The 11160-nt window shown below is 59.5% G+C and overlaps 4 protein-coding genes across 4 annotated transcripts; 2 read left to right on the forward strand and 2 right to left on the reverse strand.

The window, feature by feature from the left end:
* Positions 1-205: 205 nt before the first annotated feature.
* On the forward strand, positions 206-2920 carry GGTG_12715 (serine/threonine-protein kinase RIO1). The gene is made up of 2 exons (XM_009230616.1): positions 206-2196; positions 2271-2920. Exons 1-2 carry the CDS (start codon positions 589-591, stop codon positions 2376-2378), a joined length of 1716 nt encoding a protein of 571 aa, XP_009228880.1. The 5' UTR covers positions 206-588; the 3' UTR covers positions 2379-2920.
* Positions 2921-3355: 435 nt separating this feature from the next.
* GGTG_12716 (hypothetical protein) lies at positions 3356-5679 on the reverse strand. Its single transcript, XM_009230617.1, has 3 exons — positions 5613-5679; positions 5401-5499; positions 3356-5309 (listed from the first exon to the last, which is right to left on the reverse strand). The coding sequence occupies exon 3, from the start codon at positions 4446-4448 to the stop codon at positions 3414-3416; it is 1035 nt and encodes a 344-aa protein (XP_009228881.1). The 5' UTR covers positions 4449-5309; positions 5401-5499; positions 5613-5679; the 3' UTR covers positions 3356-3413.
* Positions 5680-6160: 481 nt separating this feature from the next.
* Positions 6161-8380, forward strand: GGTG_12717 (hypothetical protein). Its single transcript, XM_009230618.1, has 2 exons — positions 6161-7260; positions 7340-8380. The coding sequence occupies exons 1-2, from the start codon at positions 6526-6528 to the stop codon at positions 8153-8155; spliced, it is 1551 nt and encodes a 516-aa protein (XP_009228882.1). The 5' UTR covers positions 6161-6525; the 3' UTR covers positions 8156-8380.
* GGTG_12718 (tRNA pseudouridine synthase 1) lies at positions 8300-10983 on the reverse strand. The gene is made up of 3 exons (XM_009230619.1): positions 10643-10983; positions 8794-10482; positions 8300-8723 (listed from the first exon to the last, which is right to left on the reverse strand). The coding sequence occupies exons 1-3, from the start codon at positions 10861-10863 to the stop codon at positions 8549-8551; spliced, it is 2085 nt and encodes a 694-aa protein (XP_009228883.1). The 5' UTR covers positions 10864-10983; the 3' UTR covers positions 8300-8548.
* Between the last annotated feature and the right edge of the window lie 177 nt (positions 10984-11160).

Below are 11160 nucleotides of genomic sequence, written 5' to 3' on the forward strand. Positions count from 1 at the left end.
CCGTAGCCTGCCAGAGAAGACGCGGGTGGCCAACCTTTGCCCGCCGCCCTTACTTTCTGAAGCGCGGCGCGATGACGTCTTCGGCCAAACTGAAATTGAGTGACCGCTTTGACCAGCGAAAATGAGTTCGGCTTTGTGGGACCGTGAAAATGAGGTCAGGGGCTGGTCTTGAGCGCCCCCTTCTCAGCCTGGTTTCAGAGGTAGCATGCCAGCCAGCTGCACTACAAAATCATTCTGAGCTGCCACATTGCCGGACTGCCTCTCTCCCGTCGTCTTCCTTGGACGTCTGTGTCGATTCAGCCCCCACGATGGCTGCGAGTAGCTTCCCTGTCGTCTCCGCTCGACTGCGCCGCCAACGCAAACCATCAATGTGGAACACCCAAACCGTTTGCAGGGTCCGGCAGGCGGCTCCACATGGCTAAGCCGGCGGCGGACGGGGCGCGGGGTGCGAGTCCACGCTGATCGCACAAAATTTCCATCCCACATGTGCTTCGGCGCCCCTCTCTTGCGGCAACGCCCGCGCCCGCTGTCTTTTCCCACCTGCCGTTTATTATCTGGCCTTTCCGAGAAAATCAGGGCATTGCAAGCATGGCCTCAAATCCATCAGCCGTTGGTGCGCAAGCACAGTCACCAGCAGCTCCTCACCAGCCTCCCTACTCTTACACCGAGTCCCAGGGCTACGAAAACATCGAGTCCACTCCACGCAGCCTCTCCCACACGGCCGCAGAAAACGGCCGGCTCCCCACCAACCAGGACTACGGCGATGACGACGAGTACCTAGACGACATATTCGAGGACGACGACGACGCCTGGGAGCCGAACTCGGCAGACCTGACCAAGACGTACAACCGCCAGCGCCAGCTCCAAGATGGCGGCTCGTCAGCCTCAGTGCTGCCCCGGGCGAACGCGCAGAAGCCGGCCGCCAACACCTTCGCCAGCGTCGACGACCAGATCTCGACCCTGTCCAGGCATGCCGCCAAGATCCGCCTCGACGACGTCAAGCAGGACCAGACGCGCGAGAAGGACAAGTCGGACCGGGCGACGAGCGAGCTGGTCCTGGACCAGCGCACGCGCATGATACTGCTCCAGCTCATCAACCAGGGCGTCGTGGCCGAGGTGCACGGCGCCATCAGCACGGGCAAGGAGGCCAACGTCTACGGCGCCGTCGCCTACCCCGACGCGGACGGCAACGGCGGCGCGGCGGTCCAGCGCGCCGTCAAAATCTACAAGACGGCCATCCTGGTCTTCAAGGACCGCGAGAAGTACATCGCGGGCGAGCACCGGTTCCGCTCGGGCGCCGAGAAGGGCAACAACCGCAAGATGGTCAAGCTCTGGGCCGAAAAGGAATTCCGGAACCTGCGCCGCCTCCACGCCGCTGGCATCCCCTGCCCGGAGCCCGTCAAGCTCAAGCTGCACGTGCTCGTCATGGCCTTCCTGGGCGACCGCAAGGGCTGGGCCTACCCGCGCCTGCGCGACGCCCGCATAGAGGAGCAGCACCCGGACGACGCCGACCGCCGCTGGCGCGGCCTGTACCTGCAGCTGCTCGGCCTCATGCGCCGCATGTACCAGGTCTGCCGCCTCGTGCACGCCGACCTGAGCGAGTACAACATCCTGTACCACGACGGCCGCCTCTACATCATCGACGTGTCGCAGAGCGTCGAACACGACCACCCGCGCTCGCTCGAGTTCCTGCGCATGGACATCAAGAACGTCGGCGACTTCTTCTGCCGCCAGGGGGTCGACGTCCTCGCCGACCGCGCCGTCTTCAACTTCATCACGGCCCCGGAAGGGCCCGTCGACGAGGGCGCCGAGCTGACGGCCGCGCTCGAGCACCTCTACGAGGTCCGCCCGCCCGCCGCGGACACGGACCAGGCCCTGGCCGAGCTCGAGGTCGACAACGAGGTGTTCCGGAACCAGTACATCCCGCAGACGCTGGAGCAAGTCTACGACATCGAGAAGGACGCGCAAAAGGTCGGCCGCGGCGAGGGCGCCGACCTCGTCTACAGCAACCTGCTGGCTGACAAGGTCATCCGGAGGAAGGAGGGCGACGCCGAGGAGGACGGCGAAGATGACGAGGCCGCAACGTCGGGCTCCGACGACGGCTCCTCTGCCGGCAGCGGCGATGACGAAGACGAGAGCAGGTTCGACAAGGGCCGGCCCAGGGGCAAGAAGTTCGAGGACAAGGACGAGAAGAAGGTCTGCATGGATTTCTGGTTCCCTTTGCTTTCACGCTGCAGCATCAACTAATCATACCTTGTACCTCATCACAGGACCACAAACAAGCCGTCAAGGACGCCAAGCGGGAAAAGCGCAAGGACAAGATGCCCAAGCACCTGAAAAAGAAACTTGTCTCCAGCGGCTCCAGAAAGAAGAAATGAGTACGGACTTTTGCTAGTCCTGAGTTGCACGGAGAGATACCCGGCTAGAGCCGCGTCCAGTCCACCGTAGCCCTGGCGTCCGGTGGCCACATCCTGTCATATATATCTAGCTAGTTGGGCCGCGGCGGCTCGCCGGCTGGTGCAGGGCCGAGTGATGAAGCTTTACAAGGGCAACGGGTTAAACAAGGATTGAGCCGTACATGGCGGCATTGGCTGATGTGTTTCTGGTAGTACTGGCACCACTCAAGGTGCTATTTCTACAAGTAACCACGGCCGAGTTCCTGCCCGTCTGTCCCTGATCCAGGCATGCTTACATGCTTTGGGTGATGATAAAAGAGAGCTCTGACGGCCAGACTAGCAACATCCGAGGTTCAATAAAACCTGCCCCTCGTATAGTCGAGAGATGTCAAAGGGAATGTGTCCGTCCGCCATGCTACTGTGGTTTAGGATGAAAGAAACCACCCTCTTCCACGCAGAGGTACCCGAACAGGCCTACCTTACCGGATACAGGATATAGCTAGATTAACGAGGGCTCTTGACGTTGCCTTGCCCATCTAGCCCATTAGCCCTAGAATGGGAGTCCGAGGATCCTCCTATCCCATCCTTCTTCGTTATCGCCCGGAACCAATCATCCGTTGGGCCGCTGGCCTCGACCCGTGTCATTCCAATTCAGAAGCTGACGATTAGCACCGTCCCTCCTGCACGTGTGGGCATACTCGAGATGCCCCTCCGCGAGGCCGAATGCTCTTGGGGCGTAAGGCTGCGAGACGATAATACCGTTGAGGTATGATACTTTGCCCTGATCGACATAGACGTGGGAGGCGTCGTGACTCCCCTGCTGCTCTGGGTGAGGGAGGTCCGAGTGCACAAACCACCCCCACGTTTACTCCCTATTATATTGGGTGGTTGAGCACTTGTGCTTCATGAGGTTGCCACTTTCTATAAATCTTCGTCACGATCAGGAAACTTTGACTTTACTGGCATTTATTTTTTGTTTTTTATAAAAAATTCTTGTTTTTTTACATCTAACATTGTCTAGTCTGTTTTTGGCATTGCCCTACTGGGCCTCTCCTGGGCGGACGTCCCACCTCGACTTGTACGGCTCATTGGAGCCGCTGGGGGAGGGGGAGGAGGCGCGGGACGGGCAGGGAGTTGGGGCTCCCTCCTCCTCCGGGATGGGAGCCGCGGACGAGGGGCGAGGGGCCACCGACGGCGACGGCCTCGGCAGGGCCGACCTGGGCAGATACGGCGGAGGCATCTGCCAGGCCGGCAGCCTCGGCCGGTCGGGGCTGGCGGGGCGGGGAGGAGGAGCCATGGCCGCCGGGGGGCCGGGAACTGCGGGGCCGGGGCGAGGGTGGCGTGCCTCGGCCGAGGTGGCGGAGGAGGCGCGGGGAGGGACTTGGCGGCTTTAGACGGAAAACCGCCGCCACGCAGGGTCGGCTGGTGCCAGGTTGCTGGCTTCGGGGCGTTGCGAGGGATGCCGCCAGATCGCCACGAAGGGCTGCCCTCTGGGGACTTGGATGGGAACGCCGAACGAGGCAGAACCGGAGGAGCCATGCCCCAATTCTCTCGGTGCGGAGACCTGATAGGACTCAGGGTGCTGGGACGAAGGGCAGAGGCCGGCATGTACTGCAAGGCGGGAACAGGCCAGGTTGCTGGGTTGTGCGTCTTGGGCGGAGCGCTGTCCAGAAGCGACGAAGAAGAATTGCCCAGGCTTTGCAGACTCGTGCAAGCGGCAGAACGATGCAGGAATGGAGCCATGTATCCATTGGGTCTGACAGGGCCGAAGGGACTGGCAGTGCGTGCAAGGGGAGGAGTCGTGGATGTATTCTTTCCACCAACGTCTTGGATAGTTGTGGTCTTGTTGTTCTCCTGGCCATCGATGTACGAGGCAGGATTGTTGTAGTCTTGCATATCAACGTCCGAGGCAGGATTGTCGTCCCAGATGCTGAGCATTTCCGCGTTGAAGGTCTCGTCATCTGTCCAGAGTAGAGAGTTGCCCTGGGTCGGCGACGATGGAGCGAGAGGATTCTCCGACTCACTCTCCGAGTCGGTCCATACAAGATTCATGCCAGAAATGCGGTTCCTCTCGGGCGAGGTATCCGGGGTGTGCGAGGGGCCCAGATCAGGCGAGCCGTTGGATGACTGAGGAGCGGACACGGAAGGGTCGTCATACAGATTGGGGTGGTCATTGTTCTCAACGTACGCCAACGCGACAGCCAGATCCTAATTGGCTACGTGTCCCTGTTGATGTCCCTGCTGAGGGGGAGCATGCTCGTTGACATTGCTGGTGGTCACGCCCTCGGGCACGGGCGGCAGCGGGCCCGGCGGGACGACGGGGGCGGCGACATACTGGCCCGTGGGACCGACCAGCTGCTGGCGGGACTGATCGCGAAGATGAGCCATCAGTGCGGCGGCGGATTGAACGTGACCGTCAATGGTTTGCTCGGCGACGCGTTCTCCCTCGCCGGGTTTGAGAAGAGAGCCGACGAGCCAGAGCTCGCGGAGAAGACGCGTGAGAGTCAAGAGATCTTCGGTCGATTTGACCTGCAGGAAGAGACAAGAAGGCGGGGTTGATGGTTAGTGAGTTGCTTGGATGATTGACAATTGGAACTGGGATGAAGGTGATAGTTCGAGTGAGGCCTGGTGATGGTGCGAGAAGCGAGGGTGGGAGAGGTGATGGTGGGAGGGAGTGATAACAAAGTGGGTGGGAGGAAGAGCTAGTGGGAGTTGGAGAAAAGTGATGGGTTGGAGGTGGGAGAGGGCGGGGAGGCGGGGCACCACTTACAAGACCCTTGAGCTCCAGCTCCATCTGCATGCTGTTGTAGGCAGCACTGCCCACGGTAGACTGGCCGTCAACGCCAGTGGTCGCGGCCATCATGACACCGCCGTACCGCGAGAGGATGTCGGAAAGAGTCTTTTGCTCTCGATCTGAGGGCCACCCGCCATTAGATTAAGCTCCCAGGCCGCCTTTCTAAATGCCAAAAGCAGATGCACATCAAGACGGGCTATGCAAACTCACCGAGCAGGTTGGCTAGTGCTCCGCGATCCATGGTTGCTGTTGGGCTGTCGTTCTGGGGTGGTGGTTATGTGGTGGTTCTGACGTGGTTCTGGGGTGGTTCTGGAATACGTTCAGATGATTTTGTCAGCGACCTGGAGGTACCCTAGGTATTGCTGCACGGCAAAGTACAGACTCGGCAGGAAGCGGCAAGCTAGGCCCTAGAACGCACCTACCTTGAGTTTAATGTTGGTTATGGTTCGGCTCTTTGGGATGAGCACGGCGGGTGGGTGCCTGAACACGTTTTTGTACCTTGGATGGGTCCACAGTGAACACGGCTCAGGTCTCGGCCGCGGGGAATTTATTATGTCACCCACCCAGCGTGCCAGTTTTTGTTCCTGCAAGTTGTTTTGGTAAAGGCGTTAATTTTTCGCGGTTTCTATCCCTTTTCCTTACACTTTCTAGGGACCCATCTATGTTTGGCTGTAAATGTCTAATTTTTGCTATTGAAGTATCAATTATAAGTTACTTTTAGCTTGGTAGGAAAATTGTTTTGGCATTTTATTTATTTATTACCAACGGCCGCCACCTTTACACGCTAATGTCTACACCTTTTTGACCCTTTGACCATTGCCCTTTCTTCTCCTTAGTGGCCACAATCAAGACACCGCCACAACTCAACATTATTTTACACTCCAGCCATCTCATCTCGCCTGGCTTTGGGGGCGTCAGCGCTAAAAGACCCCGCAGCCCTCCCAGCATACCAGCTGGGATTGCCGCGTGCCTGAAAAGCAAAATCTCCAAGAGTGGAGCCAATCAATGTCCCATCTTCCCGTGTTAGAGTGGCATACACCAATCCTTTTGCTTGCCGCTACTCCACAATGGATACATCGTCAACCACACATATACATATGGCCACCAATGGTTAATGCTACCCCTGGCCCTCCGCCCCAGTCAAGGGACCATGCACCGCAGCATCCGCTAAGCCTTGCTGGATGAGGGCCAGGTTCGGCCTGAGCCCAAAAGGCTTGACATGTCCCTCTCTCTAGCTCCCCGACTCTCTCATTTTACCTGTAGTGTCGACCTGATTCATCCCACAAGGCGCGGCACTCAGTCGTTCGCCCATCTCAAGCGCCCGTCACAGCGACCATGGCATCGCAATGGATCCAAAGCCCCGAGTTAGCATACAGCAACGGACAGGGGGATGGTGAGAAGCAGGTGGCCTCCCCGCAGGACACGACCAAAGAGGTCGTGACCGGCGGCGGCTATGTCCCCAACTACAATGGCGCGGCGGGCTATTCCGGACACAACGATCACTGGCAGCAGAGCTTCCCCCAGCACACAACGGCCCCGGCCCCGGCCCCGGCCTCCGAGCCGGAGATCACCGATCATCACGGCGAACACCCGACAGAGCATCCATCCCCGAAGCGGCGTAATTGGCTGATCTTCGGTATTGCAGTGCTGGTCGCCATCGTGGCGGGCGTTGCCGGTGGCGTTGCGGGATGGGTCAAGGTGAATGAAGCCAAGCAGGCTCAGAACTGTGGCCCAGGCGCCGGCTCTGCGGGCGGGGGAGGAGGCGGAGGCGGAGGCGGGGATTCGTCCCCGCCGCCGCCGTTCTGCCCGACGTCGGCGAACGATACGACTGGTGCCAAGAACACTATCAGGGAGAACTCGGCCCTGGCCGTGGCGGGATATCAATATGGCAAGGACAACGATTTTACAATCAGGCTCTTCTACCAAGCCCCAAATGACACCATCATATTCAGCACGTATATCGCCATGTACGGCCGATGGACAGCGCCGCGTGCAACGAGCTCGAGCGTAAAGGCCATGGGTGGCACTCCGATGGCCGCCACTATGATCTACTTCAGCTACAGGGATACTGTAAGCACCATTATGTTCCGGAACCTCTACTCTCCTTTCGATTTCGCGCGCTAACTGGCGAGTCTTGTTTCCTACCTAGGTCGCACCACCCACACCCCAACTGCAACTATATTTCCTGTCCCCCGAGGCCAACTTAGCCGGCTATAACTGGCGCGACGTCGTGCCCGGCGGCGGCGATGACTCTATCAACCCCAGGGGCATTCTGGCATCGCCGAAGAGCTCCTTGTCGGCGCTGTGGCCCTACGTCCAGTACACGAGCAATAGGGGTGACGTTAGCGAGGTCAAGGAGTCGGCCACGGCACGCGCGTTTCCGAATTTCACGTCATCTGACGTCGGCACCGGCGCGTCCTTCCTCGTCCTCCCGGGCATGGTCGACCGCGGCGGCGACGAGAACGAGGCGCGGTTCTTCTTCCGCGGCCGCGACGGCAAGATCCGCCTGCACACGCGCGCGGCCGACAACGGCGTCGTGTCCGCCTCGTCGGGCTCCCTCGACCTGGCCATACCCGAGGGCGCGGCCCTGGCCGGCTTCACGTACGCCCGGGGTGGGGGCGGGCTCAACACCCTGCTGCTGTTTCAAGACGCCGAAAAGGCCAGGGCCAGCGGCAGCAGCGCCAACGGCGGTATCGTAATCGTGTCACAGACCGACGGCAGTTCCGGGACCAAGTTCTCGGCCCCGACGTCGGACCCGGTCTTCGCGTCAGCCGCTGTCCCGACGTCGATAACCTGCTTGACAAAGGGTCCCGGAGTGAGATACGACCAGGGTTACGTGTCGATGGCTCTATCTACCAGGACGGAACTCAACAGGTGCTATTTCCAGTCAAAGGAAGGCGGGATAAGGGAAGTCCACTATGACGGCACCAAATGGTCTGATAGGGGCCACCTACCCATGCCATAATATCTGGGCATCCATAGGGGAGGATTTGGTGTGAAGTGTTGACTTAGGGATATGTCTGCATGTCGTATGTCTCTAGTGTGTCAACGGGGCAGGAATCCTCTTTGTCTTTCTTTGTCATAATCATAACCAGGCCCGAGTTGGGCCCTTACGTTGAATATCTCATGTCAAATCAGGCTAGAACAAAGACCTTTCTTTGGGGTTAAGAACGACTTGATTCACAGCGCATCATGCCAGGGTATCTGTAATCTGTCTCAAACAGGAGGCGCCAGAAGAAAAAAGGCCATCGACGTCAAGTGGCACCATATCCCGTCGAGCCCACGGGATCCCGGTCATCACCAGCTCTTAACTACACCGAAGGCTGCACAAAATCCTCTTTCTGTCCGCAGGCCCGTTCTAGCCCTCACCTTCGTCAGGGTTCTCGCCGTCATCTCCGAGCTGAGCCTCCAGACCCTTGGGGACGCGGTCACCCTTCTCCTTGCGCTCGTAGGCAACGTCAAATCCGTTGGCCGTGACCCAGAGGAAGTAGTCGGTGGCGAAACTATCCAGCTGGTTGTAGAATGTGTGGAATCTGTTTGCAACCGCCGTAGCCGTGTCAGTGGGAGGCTGGAAGTAACGGATTCGAGAAGAACAAGACTTACACGTTCGCCCGCTCTTCGACATCCCACATCCGCTTGTAGATGTGCTTGTCCTTGAACGACTGGATCTCGGCCTCAAACTTGTCAAAGTTGAGCGGGGGCCGATCCAGGCTCTGGACGGCGCGCTTGCTGTAGTTCTCGAACACGGGCCGCTCCAGCAGCAGCCCCAGGCCGGGGGCTTTGGGGATGCTGATGCGCTTGGGGCCGTAGCTGGCTTTGATGCGGTCGGCAGGCGGGGCGCCCGAGCGGACGAGCAGGACGGCCATGGCGACCATCTTGCGGATCTGGTGCATCATGAAGCTCTGGCCGTGCACCTTGAGCGACAGCCACTGCGTGTCGCCGATCTGGATGGGCTGCCGGTTGACGACGAAGGACTTGATGTGCCGCTTAGCCGACGAGTCGGAGAACTTCTTGAGGATGGTGTAGTTGTGGAAGTTGTTGGTGCCAATATAGCAGTCGAGCGCGCCCTGGAGCTGCGAGAGCCGCTCCTCTGAGACGCGGTACCGCTTCTTGGCTGTGATGTAGGCGGCTTTGATGTCGCGCACGGCCAACTCGGCCTCACTAGCCGTGTACCACGAGCTGATTGCCATCTCGGCGTCGGCGGGGTCGGCCTCGGCATCTGGCGCGGCGGCGGCCTTGTCGTTTTGAACGTCCGCCATGGCCTGGGGGTCGGCAGTTGACGGAGCCGCCGTTTCGCACGCGGGGGCCTCTCCAGTCTCTACAGCTGTAGCTGCGGGGGACTTATTCGATCCGTCGGGGGCAGCGCCCCCCACCTCTACATCCTCGGCTCCGAGTTGGTTAGGCTGCTGGAGATCGTCAATGACGTGAAGCCTTCTAAGAACCTCGTCTCTAGTCGCATCGTCAAGCTTCGACAGGATGGGCTTGATCTCGTTCTCCTCGACCTTGTCCCAGAAGTCAAACGTTTCGCCGAGCCTGGTCTTCCAGTCGTCGAACTCGCCCTTCTCCTTGACGGCGGCCACAATCTTCTTGCCTAGGAAGCTGTCTGGGTGCGGTGGCAGCAGCACATGACTAGGCATCAAGTACTCATACCACCTCGAGTCGCACGCTTGATGCGAGCTAAATGCGTTGTTTGTCCGTATGATACCCCAGATACGAATCTGGTCTGGCAGGTGTTTGTTGATACGCGCTGTCAGCGCCTCCTCCGCGGTCATGTCGCCAGCCTCACCAGCCTTGTCAACCTCGAGGTTCTGGTCATCCCCGGCAGTCTCGGCACTGTTTGTCTTTGTGCCCTCGCCCTCCTCGGTGGACGCCTCAGCCGTCTTGGCGGCCTCGGGCTCGTCGAGGATCACCTTGAGCGAGACAACGTTGCTCGCCGCGTGGACTCCCTTATCCGTGCGAGCGCAGCGCATGAGGCTGACCTTGCGCGGGTCGCTTGCGTTTGCCTTGGAGATGGCGCCAGCCTCGACAAAGGCCCGGAACAAATCGCCCTCGATCGTCTTCTCCTGGTGGTTGATCTGCATGCCCTTGTAGCCAGTGCCAGCGTAGCCTATGAGCACGGCCACCTTGCGCTTCGGTCGCTTCTCCTCGGCCGCGATCTCCTCGGCAGAGAATTGGATGTTCATGTACGAGGGCGCATCGCCCGCGCCGTCGGCCGCCTCGTCGTTGCCGTTGCCGCCCTGGGGCCGTCGCCGCTTAGTCGAGAAGTGCGCTCGGTCCTCGCGATCCTTGCGCCTAGGAAGGGCTGGTCAGCAGAAAACAAGGGCGTGAGAAAGAATACTAAAATACAACTCTCCTAACGCGCGCAAATACCGAACGAGGGTGCAAAGCGCTAAGTGGCTAGTTGATTCTCCTCCACTCCTCGCCGCCCAATGCACGAGGTATAGCAACTCACTTTCTATCCTGACCGCCGGGCCCTCCGCCGGCACCATTCCTCTTGCCCTTGCGGCCGGCACGCTGTCGTCCGTGGTTCCAGCCATCTCCTCCGGCCTTGGCGGCGGCGTCATCGTTGGTGTCGCCCAAAACCACAGCCCCCTGTGAGGTATTGGAGGCATTGGCAGGGGGCGCGCCAGGCGCGAGGGCTGCGACCTTTTTGTGAGTATCGGAAGTCGGCATATTGCTTGGCCGACAAGCGTCATAATGTGAGTGCGCTTTCGAAGGTCGGAGCGGACTCGAAAATTTCCTTGTCTTTTTTTGAGCATTGCCGCCCCCGCGCACTCCAATGTCTGCAAGTCCGCCCCACCATCCTGCAGTTGGGCGGCCACACCCCTGGCGGATTTTCTCCGGGTTGCCATGACGTGCGGGCATGGACAACTACCGTTTTCTATCCTGCGGAAAGGTACCTGTATTTATCAAATCGGTAATTGGTTTGACAGCAGGGCTAGTTTTAATTTCTGCTTTATTTTTATATTC

The sequence above is a fragment of the Gaeumannomyces tritici genome (genome assembly GCF_000145635.1).
Source record: "Gaeumannomyces tritici R3-111a-1 unplaced genomic scaffold supercont2.9, whole genome shotgun sequence".
Classification (NCBI taxonomy): Eukaryota; Fungi; Ascomycota; class Sordariomycetes; order Magnaporthales; family Magnaporthaceae; genus Gaeumannomyces; species Gaeumannomyces tritici.

What these genes read in the sequence shown, in the direction of transcription:
- GGTG_12715 (XM_009230616.1), top strand. Translation starts at nt 589, where the DNA reads ATGGCCTCAAATCCATCAGCCGTTGGTGCGCAAGCACAGTCACCAGCA. An exon ending in AGGACAAGGACGAGAAGAAG is followed by an intron (nt 2,197 to 2,270) that starts GTCTGCATGGAT and finishes ACCTCATCACAG; the next exon opens with GACCACAAACAAGCCGTCAA.
- GGTG_12716 (XM_009230617.1), bottom strand. Translation starts at nt 4,448, where the DNA reads ATGAATCTTGTATGGACCGACTCGGAGAGTGAGTCGGAGAATCCTCTC.
- GGTG_12718 (XM_009230619.1), bottom strand. Translation starts at nt 10,863, where the DNA reads ATGCCGACTTCCGATACTCACAAAAAGGTCGCAGCCCTCGCGCCTGGC. An exon ending in CCCGGCGGTCAGGATAGAAA is followed by an intron (nt 10,483 to 10,642) that starts GTGAGTTGCTAT and finishes AGCCCTTCCTAG; the next exon opens with GCGCAAGGATCGCGAGGACC. An exon ending in GTCGAAGAGCGGGCGAACGT is followed by an intron (nt 8,724 to 8,793) that starts GTAAGTCTTGTT and finishes GGTTGCAAACAG; the next exon opens with ATTCCACACATTCTACAACC.
- GGTG_12717 (XM_009230618.1), top strand. Translation starts at nt 6,526, where the DNA reads ATGGCATCGCAATGGATCCAAAGCCCCGAGTTAGCATACAGCAACGGA. An exon ending in ACTTCAGCTACAGGGATACT is followed by an intron (nt 7,261 to 7,339) that starts GTAAGCACCATT and finishes TTTCCTACCTAG; the next exon opens with GTCGCACCACCCACACCCCA.